The 22,636-nt window shown below is 43.5% G+C and overlaps 1 protein-coding gene across 4 annotated transcripts in view; it reads left to right on the forward strand.

Moving 5' to 3' along the window:
• NAA16 (N-alpha-acetyltransferase 16, NatA auxiliary subunit) overlaps positions 1-22,636 on the forward strand; it is a 476,406-nt gene that overhangs the window by 111,686 nt on the left and 342,084 nt on the right. For all 4 annotated transcript variants that reach the window (XM_069205334.1, XM_069205337.1, XM_069205335.1 and 1 more), the window contains exon 7: positions 22,228-22,347. In XM_069205334.1, coding sequence (XP_069061435.1) covers positions 22,228-22,347 — 120 coding nt within the window. The remainder of the gene's footprint in view (positions 1-22,227; positions 22,348-22,636) is intronic.

Consider the following 22,636-nt stretch of genomic DNA (forward strand, 5'->3'; position numbering starts at 1 on the left):
TGGATTCAAGATGGCAGAACCCAGGGACCCTCTGGGCGAGCTCTGGGCACCACCCCTGGGGTGGTGATGGAAAGGGGGCTGGTCACTCCCATTCCCTTTGTCCAGTTTTGTGCCAGAGCATGGGCAGGTGGGGGTGAGGGGTGGGTGGGGCTTTGGGGGGATATCCCTGAACCGGTGTAGACTGGCTTAGGCCACGGGGGGCACCAAATATGCCCTTCAAAGAATACCAGTGGCTTGGGGAGGCTACCTCTTCCAAGCCATGTTCCAATTATTTGCAAAGGGAGAGAGTTTTACACCCCTCTCCCAAAGGAAATCCTGCCTTCCTTGGCTTGAGCTGTCCAAGCAGCAGGAGGGCAGAATTCTGTCTGAGGGGTGGCAACAGCTTGGGCTACCTGGAAAACCCCAGAAGGCTGGTAGGAGCAATGCTGGGGGTCCTCTAAGGAGCACACAAAGTGCATGGAATCATGCAACCAATACTGGCAACAGTATTGGGATATGATTCTGACATGTTTGATACCAAACATTCTTAGGTTCAAAGTTACCATTGTGTAACTGGACATAGGTAGTGACCTATGTCCAGTACACACATAAAATGGCGTCCACGCACTCACTAAGTCCAGGAAAATGGACCTGGAGTGCGGGGTGGCACCTCTGTTAGTTCAGGGGTGCCTTCACACACCGGTATTTGCACCCTGCCCTCTGGGCTAGGAGGGCCTACCATAGGAGTGACTTACAGTGACCTGTATTGAAAAGGTGCATGTAGTTACATTTTACATGGGCTCCCCATGGGTGGCTTAATACATGCTGCAGCCCATGGGGATCCCCTGGTACCCCAATGCCCTGGGTACCATATATTATGGACTTAAATGGGGGCATCCATATGCTGAATGTGGGGTGTATGTGGTTCAAGTAACCAAGTTTGAAGGACGAGAGCATAATCACTGGGATCCTGGCTAGCAGGGTCCCAGTGAACACATTCCAACACACTGACAACAGGCATAAAATACAAGTAACTATGCCAAGAAAGAGGGTACTTTCCTACACCTTTGATGGCACCCACCTCTTAGAGACAAAGCGGACTGAGCACTTGAATGCTTTAAGGATTCCCGGGCTATGGCTTGGTCCCTTGACCTCGTAGCTGCTCCTCACCTTCCACAGTCCTCTTTTTGCCCCTTTCATGACTATGGAAGGAGCACCCAACCACATTCATTTCTACTCAGCGACCTACTGTGTGTGCGCTTTAAAGCCTCTGTGTGGCAGCGTGATTCCACATGCTCGTGGATCAGGGAGCCAGCAGTCCACGCAGTCCACCCTCACCCCTTCCACTGTCTCCAAGCCTTCCTAGTCCGTTGGGACATCCGGGACCAGTAGGAGGCATGATCTGCTGTCACCTGCCCCTCTGGGAATGCATCTCCACGGAACGGTGGATTTTGAAAATTGTTTGAAGTGGCTACTCCCTCCCTTTTGAGACTTCCCCCTCTGGCCATGCCACCATCATTCGATCATCTGTTGAAGAATCATTTTCCACTTCTCTGCGAGAACGTCAAGGCTTTCTTGGCCAAAGGAGCCATAGAGAGCCCGGTTGTGGAATTTCATAAAATATCTACTTGTCCAGGGGACAGGTTGCTTCTTAAATCTACTTGTCCTGTAAAAAAAAAAAAAGCGACTTGTCCGTCTGGTGCCATGTACTGCAGCAACAAATTATAGCAGCAGTCTCATTCTGTACGAGCTCTGATAATAACCTCTCTGATCATGCCAGGGCAAATACTATAGTAGGACTTGAATACTTGCAATTTTAATCCCTACTACAGCAATTTCTTTATTTTGCTACTGTTCCACAGATCTACATACTGGGGCTGGAGGAAGCAGTAAGCAATACTTCCAGGGCTGAAATGCCTTTAAGTCTGCAAACCTACTAACATGCCTTTTTTTAAGGATGTTCACTAGCTGTTCTCTAATCTTTCCCCATACTGAGAAAGGTTGGAAATTTACTCCTGACAATGGCAGAAGTAGAAGTTCCAGGATTGGGAAAAAAAAGTGGTTGGAGTCAACATGAACTTGTAAACGCTCAGTAGATTTTCACATAAGCAAATCTACACATGCACAAGTGCTTGCACTAAAATATAGTTCACAGATATTTTCTAGGAGTACGATTTCCTTGTCTACTCCTGTAATTTCTTGTGAATTCATGAAGCCACTAATTCAAAGACATATACCATGGGTGCACTTTTGTGACTTTATTTAAAAAATGGATCCCTAATTAGGTCTGGCGTTGACCAAGACATTTTGTTTTTATTAATATTCAATTTCTCTATCTATCGATCAGCTGGTGTTACTGTGAGTGATCACATTCTGGTGTTCTGCAAGGAGAATATTGGCACACAGTCGTTCTTTTTTTTTCAGTGCCAGGAACTACTGTGGCAATCATTGGCAAAAACTGGAGGGGGGCCCCTCCAGACTCACATAGGGCAGGTGCTGTGCTGAGGGGGTCCCCCTGCCCTGCAGGGACTGCAGGAACTTTGTTACACCACTAGTATCAAGGTGTGCTTTTTTAGACTTTTTTTTTTTGCCTTTTGCCAGTGTTCGTTATAATGGTTAGGGACTGGCAGCTCCCACAACATGTCACAAAAGCCATGTCAAAACAAGACATGCATTGACGAAACCAAAAGACTCACAACAAAAGTTGGACTGGTTGACTTTCCTAGTGCTTGTTTATTTTCATGCTTCCCATAATCTTGCTGAAAATGTTAGACTGATTTTCCATTAGGAATATTTTTTCGAAATACTAGCATGCATCAACTCATCTTACTAAATGACATGTCAATGAAATAGCACCTAAAATGTCATAGTAGAGATAGGTTTTCGTTTACTACCTGCATTTTTTTCTGAACATTTTATTTTGAAAACAATGACTCGTCACTCTTGCTTACAAGCTTCTGCAAACATTTGCATATAATCATAAAGCATTGTGGAAGCCTTATATTGTCAAACTTTTCAAATGTGTGTACACTTTTTTTATTTTTTTGTTTTTTTTATTTTTACTTGAACCACTGTCAGTAGTGCAGTGTAACTTTAAAACGTTTTATACAGCACTCACCCTAAAAATAAAGGCTTTTCAATAATAAACCATAAATACAAGTTCCAACACCATTAGCATATAGACACACACATTACCTCAACTGCAGACAGTCCCTTCTCTGTAAACTGGTAGCCAAAGGGTTTGTGCTGCAGGGGGTTGGACCTACTTGTCCCAAGGACAAAATAAACATGAAAACTTGTTGCCCTTGACCCCAAACAATATGTCCCAGGCTTCGGGCGATAGGAATTCCACATCCCTGGAGAGAGTCCTTGCGCCAGAAGTAGGTCGTGGTTGTTATTCCCGCCACTTTCTGGTGCCCAAAAAGGACCAGGGCCTTCGTCCTATCTTAGATCTCCGGTCCCTCAATCTCTTCCTCAAGAAGGAGAAGTTCAAAATGCTAACTCTAGCTCAAGTCCTCTCTGCTCTGAACCCTGAAGACTGGATGGTAGCTTTGGACTTGCAGGATGCCTGTTTCCACATTTCCGTCCTGCCGGCCACACACGTTACTTGTGATTTGTAATAGGTCACAAGCACTTTCAGTTCACTGTGCTCTGCTTCGGCCATACCAGCTCCCCTCTGGTATTCACGAAAGGGATGGTAGTGGTTGCAGCTCATCTGCGCAGGTTAGTGATTTCATTCTTCCCCTACCTCGACAACTGGCTGTTGAATGCAAACTCGCCCCAGGATGTCATCTCCCACCTCCACACTACGGCAAACCTCCTGCATTCTTTGGAGTTCAGTATAAAAGTGCCAGTCACACCTGACTCACTCTCCTATGTTGCCTTTCATTGGAGCTGTTCTGGACACAGTGCAGTTTCGGGCTTATCCTCCAGAAAAGCGAGTCCAGGATAATCGGACTATGATCCAGATGTTTCAGTGCCTTTCCTGTATTTCGGTGATAATGACTCTGAGCCTGCAGGGCCTCATGGCCTCCTGCATTCTGCTGGTCCAGCATGCCAGATGGCAAATGTGGGCTCTGTAGTGAGACCTGATGTTAGAGTGGGCACAGCATTAGGGGAATCTCTCTGACATGGTCCAGATCTTGGCGGGGACTGCACTAGATCTGCAGTAGTGAATTCAGATTGGGTCAGCAGCAGACCTCTGTCCCTTCCCTAACCAGAGCTCACAGTAGTGACAGATGTGTCACTCCTGGGATGGGGCAGCCTCATGGGAGAAGCGAAGATCATAGGCCCCTGGTCTCCTGCGAGCTCCGGACAGTCCAACTTGCATCGAAAGCATTCCTTCCCTCTCTCTAAGGGAAAGTGGTGCAGGTGTTCACCGACAGCATCACCACCATGTGGTACTACAACAAGCAGGCCAGAGTGGGGTCGTGGACCCTCTGTCAAGAGGCTCTTCGCCTCTGGACATGGCTGGAACGCTAGGACATTTCACTGGTGGTTCAACGTCTGGCGGGCTTTCTGAATGCCAGAGCAGATTAACTCAGCCCTCAATGCGTAGTTGATCACGAATGGCTTCTCCATCCGGAGGTTGATGAAAGGTCTCTTTCATTAGTGGGGAGAGCCTTGGTTAGATCTGTTTGACTCCACAGAGCGCGTGCAGTGTCAGCTGTTTTGCGCGTTGGAGTCTCCAAGGTGGCACTCGCTCAGCAACGCTTTTTGTCACGAGTGATGCTAAGGCCTCCTTTACACCTTCCCTCCAATACCACTTCTGCCCAGAATTCTGATGATCTGGCATGACCGGGCCCAAGTAATCTTGGTGGCTCTGGAATGTTGAAGAAGAGTCTGGTATCCTGAGCTATTCAGTATGACCATCGATCCTCCGGTCAGACTGTCCCTTCTGGAGGATCTTCTGTCGCAACAGCAGGGGACAATCCTTCACCCGAACCTGTTCAGTCTCCGCCTCCTTGTGTGGAAATTGAGCTGCAGCAGTTGACTGCTTTTGCCTTCCAGACTGAAGTCTGTGATGTTGTCTTGGCAGCCAGGCGTGCCACCACCAAAAGGGTATATGCCTTTGTGGCATGGTGTATCAACAAGGCTGTTGATCCCCTTTCTGCGCCTCTCAGATGTTCTCCTCTTCATTAGAACTCTTGCCCAGCAGGGCTCTGCTCTCTGCAGCCTCAAGGGTTATTTGTCTGCCATCTCTGCCTTTTCAAGGCTTCCAGACCAACCTGCTTTGTTCAAATTCAAATCTCCCATTTTTGGGAGTTTTCTTAAAGGACTCGCCCACATGTTCCCTCCTATCCAGTCGATAATGCCCCAGTGGGGTTTGAACTTGGTCCTCACATATCTCATGTGTGCTCCTTTAGGGCCGCTCGACAACTGTTCCCTTCGGCTCTTGACTCTTAAAACTGCCTTCCTCATTGCCATCACCTCTGCTTGCAAAGTGAATGAGCTCCAGACTCTCTCTCTTCGACGCCACCATTTTTAGCTGTCCTACCTGACAAAGTGGTGATTCGTACCAGGGCTTCAATCCTTCCCACAGTGGTGACACCTTTTCATGTAGGCCAATCACCTTGCCTACTTTGTACTCATCCCCACATCCCTCTCATGAGGAAGGGAGACTCCACTGCCTGGATCAAAAAACGGTATTGGTGTTCTACCTCAATCTTACCAAAGATTTCCGGGTGAATGATCAACACTTTGTGGGTTATTTGGGTGTGAAGAAAGGAAGGGCGGTGCAGAAGAGGACCATCTCGCGATGGGTAGTCCTCTGCTTCAAAATGTGCTACGCTTTGGCGAAAAAGCAACCCCCTGCGGGTTTACGTGCTCATTTCAGTAGAGCAACTGTTGGTACCAGAGTATTAGCACGCGCAGTTCCAGTCCTTAATATCTATGAGGCAGCGACGGGGGCATGCCTACACACGTTCACTTAACATTACTGCCTGGATAGTCAGGTCCGCAGAGATGGCTACTTTGGCTGTTCGGTCCTGCAGGACTTTTTGATGTGCTTAGTTCACAGCCCACCACTGGGGATGGTAGTGCTTGGCTATCTTTTTGTAAGGTTAGGAATCTGCAACTAGAAGTCAGATGAACAAGTTACGTTCCTTCGGCAACAATGTATCTGGTAGAGACATAGTCTAGTTGCAGATTCCTTACCGACCTGCCCATCCTTCCCGGTGTGCCAACTGATTTCTGGGGACAGGAACTTCCCTTTAAGGGCCCTAGTTTTGGCACACCATTCTCAGTGTTCTTCATGGCTCCGCGTTACTGGTGTGAAAAGTTGTGAAAAGAAACTGACGTCAACGCACAGGGGTGGTGCCTATATATGACCGCAACATCATCACATCGACCACGATGCCCGCAGAGTTGACCGTCTCCACCTAACGGCGCACAGGGGTACTGCTTGAAGAAAAATCTTCGGATTGGAGGGGAAATTCTAAGGTAAGGAATCTGCAACTAGAATATGTCTCTACCAGATATATCATTACCAAAGGTAAGTAGCTTGTTCATCTGGATTTGTACCGCTCAGTCTGGAAAAAAAGATACTATTACATTGGAAGATTAATCATTCCCGGTACTACCAGTTTGTCTCATAGTGCTTTTTTTTTTTTTCCACCTCCTGCAAGCAGGAGACTGGAATACTGGCCTGTTACCCTTAATATAGTTTTCAGCAAGTTAAATTGCAGTGTTTTTTTTTTTTTTAACCATGGTGAATATATTCTCATATATTCTGATCTTTTGTGATCTGATATTCCTTTAATACAGTGGTTCCCAAACTGTGCGCCACGGCACCCGGGTGCGCCATCAAAGATAGCCAGGGGAGCCGTGCACAAATGCACTTTATGAAACAATTATGTGCTGATGGTGATAGTAAATCTTTTGACTTATTAGGATATCAGGTTTCTAAACTGTAAATTGACATTATAATCGGTCTTTTTGTTCATTCCTCTCTTACTGGAACATAATACGTTGCACAACAGTGACATAATTAAAACATACAGAAAGTTACTAAAGCCCTAATTTGGGGGTTTTATCGAGGGTTAAGCTAGTCACATAGACAGTATTTCACAGGCTCTGATGCCACCTACTGGAAAGAAATTGAATAAAGTTCAAGTAAAAGGACTCCATTTATTCCTGTACGAAATATTTAACATGGTTACCTAATGTTCTCGGTTATTCCAGTGTTCAACATGTGGGCTACCTGCTAGTTGTGGGGGAAACTACTTACATTGATTAAATATAGAGTGTTGCCCACTGGTAGAGTGTAAGCAGCTTCATGTTTTTAATTGAACAAATACATTCCGGCTCACACATTGCAGTTTGCCTTTTTTTCTGCACATTGGTGTGGAAAACAATCTGCTTTTCTCATCCCAGAAAATTCCTCTGTCATGTTAACCACCATTCCTAGGCCCAGTTTGGGTCTATTTTTTTCTGCCTTTCCCCAACAATTTCCTTCAGATTAGTTAATTTATGCCAAAGCACTCTGGCTTCAAGTACTGCATGTACTGCTACTGCCTGCTTACAGCTGCTTACTCTCCTAATCTCGGATGCTTGTGTATGGAGAGTAAATATTCTGTGCCACCAACATTGTGAAGACTTTCTGGAGCAGCCTGGCTTGCATATACAGTTGCACCGATCTGGAAAAAGTATTAGATTGCTTCACAATTGGTGTGCATAAGGTTTACTATGCAAATTTAATCTCACTTTGATCCGCATAAATCAGCTATCTGTAGTAAGCATGGTTTCCCATTTTTCTCATGCCTATAACGGTTTTGTGATGTTTTCTTGCAAAACTTGTTTTGGAGCAGAAATATCATGCAAGAATATATCTCATGTTGTTTTTTTTCCCTCACTGCAACTCCATGTAGGTTCCTCTTAAAGGATTTGTATGTGAATACAAACCCCAAATGCCTTTTTCTTGAGACACATTGAACAGTGGAGACCTTATATAGGACCCATAGTCTTAAGAAGTGTAACGAGCAGCCCAGGTCAGATGTAGTGGAGCTCCTGTATGGCGATCCCATTATACCACCGTGCCCAACTACCTGGCTTGTACCTAGAATTAAATAGACACAAAGAGGCGCTCCAGTGGAGATTCATGGAGAGTGTTACCGTGCTACCTGTCTTTCAAGCTGTACTTTGGTGAAACTAAAACAGGTTGCGGATCCTGTTGAGGCTCTTGTTTTAGCTTGTAAGCAGTCCTGCTTGGATTAAGACGCAAGTCCTCATCAGCCATGCCTGCTAAGGACCAGGTCGAAAAGACTCTCTTCAAGCTTGCTGCCACCACATGCTCACAGGTAACCACGTAAAACTAACATAGCTATCAGTAGCCTGTAGAACCATTTTGGGATTGTCGGCTTACTTGGTTATTTTGTTATTAGTTATTTGTATGATTTGTTTGACTGTCATCAACTTGTACAAAGATTGTGACTTTCGCATTGTACAGATGGCTAAACTTCCACTTGTCATTTTCCAGCAATCTCCACCGCCATTCTTGAGACCTGGAAGACGGTCGAAGTGTATGCATGTTTATTGCAGTCAAAACGTATTAGTCAGTTGTATTTCTCCATGACCTCTAAGCTCTGACAGCAGCCCTATGTATTCCCTGTGCATATTCGCAACCTTGTTTAAGAGCTGCTGCGTATCTCACCTGTGTGACCGCAACCTTAGTTCTATCGCCCTTATATAACAAAAGTGCCTCCTCAACAACTAAAATGGCCTGCTCCGTATGCAATCGCATGAAAGGTGCCAATGAAAATTATTTATTTTGTTCTCCCACCCATCTCACCCTTCACTTGATTCTCAGGAGTAAGCCCCTAACCTAGAGGCAATTAAAAAAAATATTAAAAAAAAAATCCTATGTACATCCATGTGATGAAGAGTATTGTTTCTGACTTTACCAATTCAAGTTTTTTTTTTCTTAAACAAGTGTTACATTTTTTTTTTGTTACATCAACAATTATTTTCAGGGAGGAAAATGGAAGTACTGCCGAGGCCGGGCTTACATCCCCCACCCACCAAAACAAATAACATAATAGGGAGCCACGGCCAACGGGCAATAGGTCAAGGGAGCCGCAGGTCAAAAAAGTTTGGGAACCACTGCTTTAATAGAAGAAAATCTGTAAAGGACCCTAATTCTTTGTGTGGTTTGTCGTTCTGACTCCATGCCAAGAAATGGTTTCCCATAATATCAAGGCATGTCTAACACGGCTGCTTTAAGCATTTATCTAGATAACTCTGCTCTGAATGCACAATGGTTGCTTCATGTGTGTATGGCTGCATTTCAAATGTGTATGTTCCAAAATCTATGCTTGCTACACTATTTACACCACAACATTGAAAATGTTGGAAAAGATAGTAACATGTTTTTTGGGCCAAAATGTTTGAAAGAACTTTGAATGGCAGTGTGATTTGCCTCATGAGGAGGTAGTAAACATCTGAAGCTGTGCTGGCTGCAAAGAAGAAAAAATGCTTAGAGGAGAAACACTATCCACATCTAGTCAAGATTTCAGTTGAGACTTGGGTGGTTGGAAATTACGGGACAGCTCAGGGAATGTAGTGGTCAGGGGGATTCTAGGGTGTGAGTCAAAAAGGGTTAGATCAAACTGTTAGAACTTTCAGTGATAACCTACCAGATGTACAGCGTAAATTTGTGTTGATGTTTTTTGCAGTTGATGTTGGGAGAGTCATGAAAGGTAGCATCTTTTGAGGGTTGTGGGAACAGGAAGCCAGCTCATTGTGACATCTCAATTAATGGAGTGGAGTTGAGAATGACAGATTTGCAGTCACCATATTCTTTAATTCATAGTTTTCAACTCCATGATTCACATATTAAAATGTTTGCCTAATGGAGAAAAAGAGTGGAAATCTAGGAATATTATGCTGAATCGGATTTTGAAAATGGTGTCTCCAATTATACTATTTATGTCACCAAGAAAGGATTAAGGGCCAGATGTACGAAAGGATTTTACCCATTCTGTGTGTATGGGAAAAAGCTTTCGTACATATGGCCCTAAATCTGTTAGGCTGGGATGAGCTAGGACAGTGGTTCCCAAACTTTTTTGACCTGCGGCTCCCTTGACCTATTGCCCGTTGGCCGTGGCTCCCTATTATGTTATTTGTTTTGGTGGGTGGGGGATGTAAGCCCGGCCTTGGCAGTACTTCCATTTTCCTCCCTGAAAATAATTGTTGATGTAACAAAAAAAAAATGTAACACTTGTTTAAGAAAAAAAAAACTTGAATTGGTAAAGTCAGAAACAATACTCTTCATCACATGGATGTACATAGGATTTCTTTTTTACTATTTTTTTTAATTGCCTCTAGGTTAGGGGCTTACTCCTGAGAATCAAGTGAAGGGTGAGATGGGTGGGAGAACAAAATAAATAATTTTCATTGGCACCTTTCATGCGATTGCATACGGAGCAGGCCATTTTAGTTGTTGAGGAGGCACTTTTGTTATATAAGGGCGATAGAACTAAGGTTGCGGTCACACAGGTGAGATACGCAGCAGCTCTTAAACAAGGTTGCGAATATGCACAGGGAATACATAGGGCTGCTGTCAGAGCTTAGAGGTCATGGAGAAATACAACTGACTAATACGTTTTGACTGCAATAAACATGCATACACTTCGACCGTCTTCCAGGTCTCAAGAATGGCGGTGGAGATTGCTGGAAAATGACAAGTGGAAGTTTAGCCATCTGTACAATGCGAAAGTCACAATCTTTGTACAAGTTGATGACAGTCAAACAAATCATACAAATAACTAATAACAAAATAACCAAGTAAGCCGACAATCCCAAAATGGTTCTACAGGCTACTGATAGCTATGTTAGTTTTACGTGGTTACCTGTGAGCATGTGGTGGCAGCAAGCTTGAAGAGAGTCTTTTCGACCTGGTCCTTAGCAGGCATGGCTGATGAGGACTTGCGTCTTAATCCAAGCAGGACTGCTTACAAGCTAAAACAAGAGCCTCAACAGGATCCGCAACCTGTTTTAGTTTCACCAAAGTACAGCTTGAAAGACAGGTAGCACGGTAACACTCTCCATGAATCTCCACTGGAGCGCCTCTTTGTGTCTATTTAATTCTAGGTACAAGCCAGGTAGTTGGGCACGGTGGTATAATGGGATCGCCATACAGGAGCTCCACTACATCTGACCTGGGCTGCTCGTTACACTTCTTAAGACTATGGGTCCTATATAAGGTCTCCACTGTTCAATGTGTCTCAAGAAAAAGGCATTTGGGGTTTGTATTCACATACAAATCCTTTAAGAGGAACCTACATGGAGTTGCAGTGAGGGAAAAAAAACAACATGAGATATATTCTTGCATGATATTTCTGCTCCAAAACAAGTTTTGCAAGAAAACATCACAAAACCGTTATAGGCATGAGAAAAATGGGAAACCATGCTTACTACAGATAGCTGATTTATGCGGATCAAAGTGAGATTAAATTTGCATAGTAAACCTTATGCACACCAATTGTGAAGCAATCTAATACTTTTTCCAGATCGGTGCAACTGTATATGCAAGCCAGGCTGCTCCAGAAAGTCTTCACAATGTTGGTGGCACAGAATATTTACTCTCCATACACAAGCATCCGAGATTAGGAGAGTAAGCAGCTGTAAGCAGGCAGTAGCAGTACATGCAGTACTTGAAGCCAGAGTGCTTTGGCATAAATTAACTAATCTGAAGGAAATTGTTGGGGAAAGGCAGAAAAAAATAGACCCAAACTGGGCCTAGGAATGGTGGTTAACATGACAGAGGAATTTTCTGGGATGAGAAAAGCAGATTGTTTTCCACACCAATGTGCAGAAAAAAAGGCAAACTGCAATGTGTGAGCCGGAATGTATTTGTTCAATTAAAAACATGAAGCTGCTTACACTCTACCAGTGGGCAACACTCTATATTTAATCAATGTAAGTAGTTTCCCCCACAACTAGCAGGTAGCCCACATGTTGAACACTGGAATAACCGAGAACATTAGGTAACCATGTTAAATATTTCGTACGGGAATAAATGGAGTCCTTTTACTTGAACTTTATTCAATTTCTTTCCAGTAGGTGGCATCAGAGCCTGTGAAATACTGTCTATGTGACTAGCTTAACCCTCGATAAAACCCTCAAATTAGGGCTTTAGTAACTTTCTGTATGTTTTAATTATGTCACTGTTGTGCAACGTATTATGTTCCAGTAAGAGAGGAATGAACAAAAAGACCGATTATAATGTCAATTTACAGTTTAGAAACCTGATATCCTAATAAGTCAAAAGATTTACTATCACCATCAGCACATAATTGTTTCATAAAGTGCATTTGTGCACGGCTCCCCTGGCTATCTTTGATGGCGCACCCGGGTGCCGTGGCGCACAGTTTGGGAACCACTGCAGTAGACCATTCACAATAAACCCGGGTGGGAAATAAGTAATTCTGCCACTTACCCTCAAATCACCCTGAAGCCCCTATCAGATGTGCGCTGGTGGTAGCAGCTCACCTGAGGGGATTATATGTTAATCTACCCTTGTCTGAGTTTAGTTGATAATACAAGCTTTTCTCTTAACAGCATAACTTCTATAGCTCATAGATGCAAATCATCCATTATCCTAATACAGCCCTTAATGCCAATACAGAGAGATAACGGGTATTCCATCAGATGGTAGGCCGAAGGAAAAGGGGTTCCTTCAGATGACAGTCATAGTTTCTAAAAAAAAAAAAAAAAAAGTCACTCTTCATGACTCCATGTCATTTTATTTAATCTCTTGCTGGATCAATGGTGCCTCATGATTTTCTTGTTCCCAAATAGAGACTACCATATTGTCTATCTGCACCAATGAGCCGGAGGAAATAAACAGTCAATACACGGACGTGCTGATAAACAAAGAGCAATGTTTGTTGCCCATAGTCGAGCGAGAACACACAGTTGACCAAACTGCCAAGTGTTTTCCTCCTACTTAAAATGCGCTGTGCCTTTTATACATGTAAACATTCATTGAGATACATTGTACATGCTTAATCATTCTAGTACAGGCAGCTACATTATTAAAACTATAAAGAAACTAAACTGTGGTTTCAACTGTTGAGCATTTTGGCATGAACTCTATAACTTGTAGTTAGTTATCTCAGTTTCAAGGCCCTCAGTCAGAAGCAATCAACAGTCCTTTGTGAAACGTCCCTGAGGTCACACATTCTGGTTATATCTTGCACCTGTGTTCTCATATTTGCAAGCATGAAAATGGAAAATGACAGTTTTTAGTCACAGTAAGCACTTTTGCAAAAATCAGCTTGATAATATGAGAAATGGAGGGGCTATCCAAATGGTTGCTTAGTTCTCAAAGCCCAGGGTCCCAAAGAAGCATTCCTATGATAAGGCAGCTTTTCCGTGCCTGCACTGACATTCCTTACAGTCTGTGATCAGAGTGGAAACTTGCAAGTTGATGTTGACAAGCTTCTATCAAATGAGCATATTGAAAACAGTGTACTGGCAGACATAAAATGGAGAATTATCTCAAAATGGTTGAACGATGGTTCACAAATATTTTGTGCTTCGGCAGCGCAAAAAGGTTCCGACATTATTTTGAACGCCTGTATGCCAGTTACTAATAGCCAGAGTTTAATAATCACCAATGTTAGTGGCAAAGACACTGATTTTAGAAACAGATTGGCCATTTAGAGAGGAATTTCAGAAAGCCTGGGCTTGGGTGCCATGGTTTAAAAAACATGCACTAAATCAGTCTGGACCACGGGCCTCTACCTTCAGCCTCAGGTTGCCTGGAACACATCTTGCTGTGTTGGTGCTTCAACTGCTTTCCTCTACTTCCTGGATAGTGTTGTCTATGTATGTTCGGGCTGTCTCCTTGGTAACGGTCCACAAGTTTATAGTTCTTAATAAAATGCCCCAAAGCTGTTCAATCTCAGGTGATCGTTAGTCCTTTTCATCACTCTAACTTCACTGCGTTTCCAATTCCTTGTCTGTAGTTTATTCACTAGGAGTCTTCCAGCCTTAACCCTTCCTTTATAATAGTTGTATTCAAGTCTCAGCTGTGCAAAATGTGCCCTCTCTAAATCAGAGGTCTACAGCTAGAGGCAAACCATCGAACCCTCTGGCCTTGTTGTCTTTGATAAGTATGACTGATGGTGACCCAGAGGGTCTTCAAGCTGGCCTCTGGTATAAACATGACGCTACCCTCAATGTGAAGGTGGGAAACCTGCAGACATTTCATCCACGTACCTCACCCATGACTGTGTCTCAGAGTTCAAAATTAGGCCTTCGTCATTGTTGTCATGGAAAACGCTTTTGGTCTACTATAGTTACTGCTTCTTTTGTTAGGTTAGCAGTCAACCTCTGTAACCTATATTTGAGTTACGGGCCTCACAGCTTAATTTTTAAGTCAGTGGGGCAGTGGTCATGGCACCTCACCCTCATCTACCCTTGTATTCGGAAATGGTGCCTTGTAGGAACAGCTCAGGCCTCAATTAATATTAATTAATATATAAATAGATGCCGACAAACACTTCAAGGCAGCCACTTCCAGGACCACCAGGACATATCTCCTTTGGAATAGGTCTCCTCTGTCATTAATCTATCCTACCTTGAAGCTCTGTATGCACAATATGGCCACTCCTCTCCAGGATTAACACCGGTTCAGAATTTTGCTGTAGTTTTTTTCATCCCTTTTTACAATTTAAAAAATACCCTGAAACAGTATTGGCACCTGAAAATTAAAATATTCACATTGAAACATTTTAGTCAGTCCGTACAAAAATATACAAACACTGTGCAGGAGTCTTTGCAATAGCCCTCCCTCCGTCCTTTACTTAAGGGTAAAATTGCACTTCATGCTAATCCCTACCCTGCCATTTGTGTACCACCAACAACATTCATATCATATGCCATCCATCTTCACAATCCCCCTCCCTACCTTCATCCCCTGGACAGCTTCATGCCTCAAATTCCAACCTCTCTGCCTTCTTGTGAGGGTCCATTCCAGTATGCCACCTATCTTATTGTTGGTCTAAATGAGATGCCTTGCTCCTTTGCTACGTCTCTCTTGGCTACCAATAACCCCTAGGAGCAGAGGGCCTGCATGTACAAAGTTATTTGGCTTTCAGCATCTTCAGGACTGTGGCTCCCAGAATACAAAACCTCTCATTCCCCACGTCTCTTAAGAACAACTGGATTTTACTCCATGTATGTGCAATGTGTAGGACGGTACCCCTAACCACCTTGAGCGTGACTCTTTTGTGCCTAGGCCTATGTTAGCTCTGTGAAGTTAAAGAACCCTCTGTTAAATTAACCTGATGCTGGCTTGGGTTGCCTCCTCTCTCTGAAGCATTAGGGATGATTCCCAATCCATATCCTCCACTAGGCCTACACTCCTTTCCCATTTTCTTCAAACTCATATAAGCAAATGTGTGCATTAATGATCAAGTGTTATTAGAGAGACTGTCCCCTTCACAAACTCAACTTTAATTATGTTATAACACATTTTTACTGAATCTAGGCTAGTGGTTCAGTAAATGAATTGGAAAGTGAATGGGTGTTTGGGTCGCAGGTGTTTGTAAAACTGAGTTTGGAGCCAGTGATCCATAAGCCTGGAGCTATGGAAAAGATTTAAAATAACCTACCCCAGCCCTGTCCAAGACATAGGATAATTGCTATCATGTCCCTTATTTACAATCCCTTTAACAGCACAGCTTTCCACTTAACTTCACCTGTCCACATTGGATCATTTCAGTGATCTTTCCATCCTCATATGATGGTGACTAGCCTCCAAACTTGGACTTCAGAAGTTGTGGTACACAAGAGCTTGACCCCCAACACTCCGATCATACAAGTAATACAGTTTGGCCTCATTGTAATCTAATGGAAGGCTCTTTCACTGGTGTCTCCACCTTTAGTTGGGACTCCCAATAATAATAATAATTTTGGGTATGGTAGAGGACGATGTCTTCATTATGAACTGTTATACATAATGCCTAGAAAGTTATTCTGGGAGCCTCAGTCTCCCTTAGTAAGTGCATTAGGTCTCCTTCTAACTTTCAACAGAACACTTCAAGGACTGCAGGCACATATGTCAGATTTTAGGCTAACACTGTCCTCAGTGGGACAATTTACCTTGTGATGTGGTTCAGGGGAACTGGTCCTCGGAATGCACTTTCAGTCACAGCTTTACAGCTGCAAAGTAGGTGCAGCTTACTGGAGTCCCCAGCCCATTAACTTAGCTTACAGTCTGCTGCTGTATTGGTTGCCGCAGATCAATGCCCCCCCCGAGTGGCTGCACCACAACACCTTGAAGCCCACAGCAAAATGGCTGGGCTGCTGCTAATCCCTGCCTAATCTCCCCTGTGTCCCTCCAACTTCTCCCATGATTCCCCAGCTATTCGTCACCCTTCCACCTCAACCCACCTTTCCCATCGCAAAACAAGCATTTCACCGAGGAGCCATGGCCTCCACAGGACCCCCAACTCCCCAGTCCCCAAGCTGTCTCCTCTGCCAAATGTTGCTTTACCCCAGGGAACACATTGGGCTCAATTCCTGAGGTTGCAAACCGTGCCTCTCTCTTCTTCGCTTCTGTAAAGCTTCTGGAGTTTACTGATAATCCACCTCCTTCCCATAGTCCTCCCCTTCCGCATCTGCATGCTTGGGTGACAAGACACTTCATGACCCTTACTCTGGTCAAGCTCACTTTTCATTGTGGCCTCCATCTTCTACCATCGGGGATGTTTTGACCTTCACTACGAAAACGTGATCCACCACGTCTCCCTAATCTTCCTTGCACTTCTTTCTTGTCCTGGATGAATTTCGGGCTTTTGGGATGCTGAAAGCACCACTTGAAGAGTTGAACTGGAGGAAGGCTTCTGGAAATGTCCAGTGCTCCTTGCTGCATTCTGGCCTTTACTCCAGTCAGATACTTTTGGTGCCATCACAAGGTAAAAATCAATGGTTTACCATACACAAAGAATACAAATTCCATCCTATCTCCACCCCTACTTTCTCACTCTTCCCAAACACCTACCACAAGCACCCCAACCCAGCAACTTTCATTAACTCGCCTCTCCTCCATTGCACAATTTAGAGTCTTACATCATGATCCACATGCTACTCCACCACCCCTAACCCATACTCCATCCACACTAAACAAACGCAAACAAAATAAAAAACATGCCACTCATAGCAACCTCGCATCCCCTTCTCTATTACATAATAAGACTACCCTACAAAAAACAGTACACTCTTCATGGCTCTCTCAGCCACCAAGTCCACCACCCGCACACACAGACCCAACAAAATGCCTCCTTAACCTGCTGGAAGAGGAATACTATATTGAAAAGCAAGACTATTGTGAACCTCAAACAGTTATCACAACGAGCAACACTCCTGCTTCAAGCTCATAATATACTACTTACCCTTCTCCTAAGCAAAACAACACTACCACTAACACACCTTTTCTAAACTGCCAGCTCATAAATGCTCGATCGCTCTAAAAAAACAAGCACCACATCTACGACCTGCTCACAGACACACAACCTTACTTACTATTCATAACTGAATCCTGGTTGGGAGATGACATGGCCCCAGTGTTGCACGAAGCCGTTGATCCAGGCTATCAAACCATCACACAGAACTGTATAGGCAAGAGAGGAGGTGGACTAGCTTTTATATTCAAACAGGCATTGAACCTCAGTAAAACAGACATCTCCATACAAGGTTGTGAAGCCCTCCTTACCAGATGCCACCCTACTCCAACTTCCTCCTGTAACTTTCTCCTCCTTTACAGACCTCCTCCTAACAACTCCACATTCCCAGATGCTTTTCTAGACACAGTCTCAAACCTATGAATTCTTGTGGATCTAAACATTTGGATTGACAAACCCAATATGCCCCATCCAAAAGCTATCACCACTGGCCTAGTCGCATTGAACCTACATCAGATTGTACACAATCCCACGCACATCGCTGGACACATCCTAGATGTCATTTTTGCTAAGCCTGAACTAGTCACTATTCATAGCATCACGCCAATCACTTGGTCAGACCACCATTTGATAACTTTCCGACATAAAACTCCACAAATCAACAACACCCCACAACTACTTAGATACAAACACCTATCGACCATGGAGCAAACTCAATTTGGATGACTTAGAAAAACAACTAGCAGCCAACACAGATCTAGATACAATTAATTCTGTGCCAAAACTTTGAGTGGCTACAGGAAGCTTTTGATAACCTAATACCACTCAGAAAAACTAAACACGACAAAAGAAAACCAACACCTTGGAGAAACACAGAACTTAAAGATAAAGCAACAAATCAGAAAGACAAACTGCAGCTGCACAAACTTAACAGAATATACAAAACATCAATGAAAAAAGCTTAAAAAAAGGTACTACTCACACAGAATTCAAAATGCTCAATCTACAACCAAGGAATTTTATAAAATTCTCAATGAATTTCACAAACAAATTGGCAATTCACTACACAACCAAGGCAGGCACATTAGACTCCTATTTAAAACAGAGGAAAAACATCAGCACCACCCACTTTCCTAAAATACCCTCTAGGAATAAACCCACCCAACCTCTACAGTCCTTCAAACAAATAATCCAAGGTGAATTTATGGATTTGGTCAAAGCAAGCAGATCTTCTGGTTGCCCTTCGGACCCTTGCCCACCACAAATCTTCAGAAACATTCTTCTGTCTACTTCTGCTGCCACACCTGTATGAAGAATCATCAACAACTCTTTAACTTCAGGAACTTTTCCTGTAGACCTGAAAAAGGCATACATATGACCGTTATTAAAGAAAACAAACCTAGACCCGCAAGACCCCAACAACTACAGACCAATCACAAATGGACGTTTCCTGGGCAAATTGATAGAAAGAGCAGCATTCGCCCAGATGTCGCAATTCATTGAAGACAATTTCATACTTTCAGACTTCCAAACTGGATTCCGCCCAGGAAGAAGCACTGAATCGGCACTCATAGCAATCTGGGATGATCTTAAAAATAGAGTCGACCGCAATGGAGTTGCTGCACTACTTCTCTTGGACCTCTCAGCTGCCTTTGATATGGTTGACCATGACACCCTAATTCAAAGACTCCACAAAGCCGGCATACAAGGGATTGCTCTCGACTGGATTAATTCCTATCTTCAAAAAAGTTCTAATATCATCCACTCGTCCCCCCCTTCTCGTCCGAACCCTACCTCACAAAAGCAGGGGTCCCCCAAGGATCAATCATCTCACCTTTGCTTTTCAACATCTACATGATATCTTTATCAGAACTGATCAATGATTTCCATCTCACATGCTACAACTATGCATATGACACACAAATACTACTTAAATTAGAATGCCCCAAAAACATTGAAAACTCACAAATCTTCAGTTGCCTCAGAGCTGTTGATCAGTGGATGACCTGGAGCCATCTCAAACTAAATACCTCCAAAACAGAAATACTCATATGTGGTGACTGGAAAAATGATGACCGTCTGGCCTGACGATCTTGGACCACCTCCTCAATTATCCAAGGAAGTTAAAAACCTAGGAATCACCATGGATTCCAAGTTAACTCTGAATGCCCAAGTGGACAAATTAGCACAAACAAGCTTCATCACCTTGAAGACTTTACGACGCATCTGCCCCCACCTCGGATTTCCACACAAGGTGCAAGCTACTATCTCGCTTGTACTGTCCAAACTGGATTATGTCAATGGCCTCTACAATGGATCATCTCTATCTATTATGAAAAAACTACAACGTATCCAGAATTCCACAGCCAGGCTACTATTACATGTAAAGCCACAAGCCCACATCTCCCCTGCCTTGAGAGCACTACACTGGTTACCCGTTTCCAGAAGATGCACTTTCAAGCTGCTTTGTATCACCCACTAAGGTATACATGGAACAGGACCGCTTTTTATCAGAAACAAAATAACCAAATACATCCAACATAGAAACCTCCGCTCAAGATTGGCACCCCGCCTTAGAACACCACCATACAAGAAAAAGACGATAGGTGGTACATCCTTCTCTGTTCAAGCAGCCAAACTATGGAATTCATTACCCCCAACTATAAGAGCCACAGATAACTTTCTTGTCTTCAGAAAACTACTCAAGAGTTGGCTCTTTCCTTCATAACCACCATATTCAAACAACTATGGACTGCATATGCCTATGTTGATAAATAATTTTTTCTGATTATGTGTATATTTCTAGTTATGTATAGTTCTTTAGAAAATATGTATCGCTACTATGTCATAACAATAAAATACACACACACTCTTTAAACCTGTTTGACTAAGTATATTTACCCACGGTTCTAATTGTGTATTGTATGTGCATATGTGTGTGTATTCATGTGTGTGTGTATGTATATATATGTATGTACGCATGTATGTGTATATGTTGTTTCTGTGCTTGCCATGTTCATGGGTTATTGCATGACTCCTGGGTGGTCGTTATATACTAGATATCTATGAATTCCTGCTCTCATCTTATCACACTTATCTACCCCTCATCATATGTCAAGTCTCTATCAAACTATCCTCCATTCCCACTCTGACTCATCCCAAATCCTTTCTACTACTTTCATCTCCTAAATAACTCTGCCTAAGCTCTTCCCTCCGCTTCCATATCTAACTCACCAAACCTCACTCTACTACCGTGACCTCCCACACAACCCTACTAAATTCTCCCTTTATCTCACCCTGCTACCATGCTCTCCCTAACCCTTCCACATACTCTTCCCTCCTCCATCCCCCTATACTCATCCCAAGTCTTTGGGTTGAGTAAATGAAGGATATACTCCCAATTAACACTTCTGGATTTCTTTCCTCCTCCACCCCTCCATTACTCCAGTCAATCTAACTAACAAACTCTCATATCTGCTGCTCAAATTAACTCATAATAATACTAAAACTGTACTCATTATTTCCCGATACTAATCCATCACTAATTCTTGTTGGGTTCCAGAGTAGCGTGCTACTTACCGAAAAGCGCTTCGCCTCGTCAGGGGTAGTAAGCGCTATAGAAATACTATTACAATAAATACAATAGACATCACACACGGAGATGGTCTGTTCAGCATGGCTAACTTCGTGATGACCCTTTCTGGCACACAGGATCATCGACTTGAACCTGTACACAGGCAATGCCTCGATAAATGCACCACCTGCCTCATCACACTTTAGCTCCAGGGATGCAATTGACAGGTTCTCATACTGGACTTTGCTTCCTGTTGCGCTCTTCTTTTTCTCATAGGGCTCACTGGCTGTGCCAAGCAAGCATGCACTAATCCTCAAGGAGCGCGTAGTCTTGGATGTCTGAGTGATGTCTCCTCACCCATCTGGGAGACTGGCAGTCCTTGGCCTCCAGCCCTGGTCACAGGCAGAAGACTTGCAAGGCCACCTCTCCTCGCAAAGCCCGTCTGGCTGCTTGATTGTTTACTATTTTGGGGACCTCGAGTTTCCCTTCCGTAGTCCATTTCCAGCCACCAAATGTGATTTAGGGTCTTAGTTTTTGATGTTTGTGTGGGAACTTTCCTTTCATCTCTGCCCTGCCTTTTCTCCAGATAGCAGTCTGTCACAGCAGGAGAGAATCCGACAGCTGCACAACATGTTCACATCTGGATGTCAGCCACAGTACTGTGTGTATCGTAGCATTCACAGGCACACATGCACCCATCATCCATACAATACACGTACTGCACAGCACTGCATACTAACTTGATGTAGGCCAAGAGTGGGTAAAGCACACAGTAGTGGAACTTTACATGAGTGAACCGATACGCCTCACTCCAGTGACAAAGGTAAAAAGGCCTGTTCAGTTTTACTGGTAACTACAATTTATGCTGCCACAGCAACACTCATGCTGCTTATCTCCTGGGAAAGGTTGTAGCATTTCACTGTTAACAGGGTAGCGCTCTGGGCGCTCCTCCTGGTCCAACAAGACTGCCAAACATGAGACAGGCCTGTGTCATGGTGTGTACACCATGATCTGTGTTTGCCCTTGACAATACAAATCAGCACCAGAAATCCAGACATCATTGCAGGTGGGACACTCAGGGCGTCATATGAGGGACTTTTTCCATTCCAACAGGCTGCTACTTGTATAGCAAAGAAAATAAGGGAAACTGTTTGTTTGTTTCTTCAAATTTTTCTGTCCTCAGGCCTATCATATTGAGCTTTTTCTACTACTTTTGACTTGTAAATGAATTTGTTTCATGTAATTTGTTTACTTTATTTGTAGGAGAGGTGTTTTTGAAGCTTGGAAGATTAAAAGAAGCTTCTGCTGTTTATCGAGCATTGATTAATCGTAATGCAGAAAATTGGACCTATTATAAAGGCTTGGAACAAACATTGCAACCGTGTAAGTAATTTTGATAGAAATTTTATTATTTTTGTGTCTGGGAAGGATGTTTCCCCAATAAGTTTGAGTTGTGCTGGTACTCTACACTTCCTGCAGCACTCCCTGATTTACATGTGTTTGTTCTTCAAATTAGTGACTGGGCTGATCATTTAATGTAAACTGAGCAATGCACTGACTTCCTGTTCCTGTTCCTGTTTGTCACAGTCTCTTTGAACACTTACTACTGCAATAGAGGGATATCAGTAGTATACTTCCTCTTTTTTTTCCTTTTAATTACAATCTGAGAATC

This window comes from Pleurodeles waltl, chromosome 8 (genome assembly GCF_031143425.1).
Source record: "Pleurodeles waltl isolate 20211129_DDA chromosome 8, aPleWal1.hap1.20221129, whole genome shotgun sequence".
Taxonomy (NCBI): domain Eukaryota; kingdom Metazoa; phylum Chordata; class Amphibia; order Caudata; family Salamandridae; genus Pleurodeles; species Pleurodeles waltl.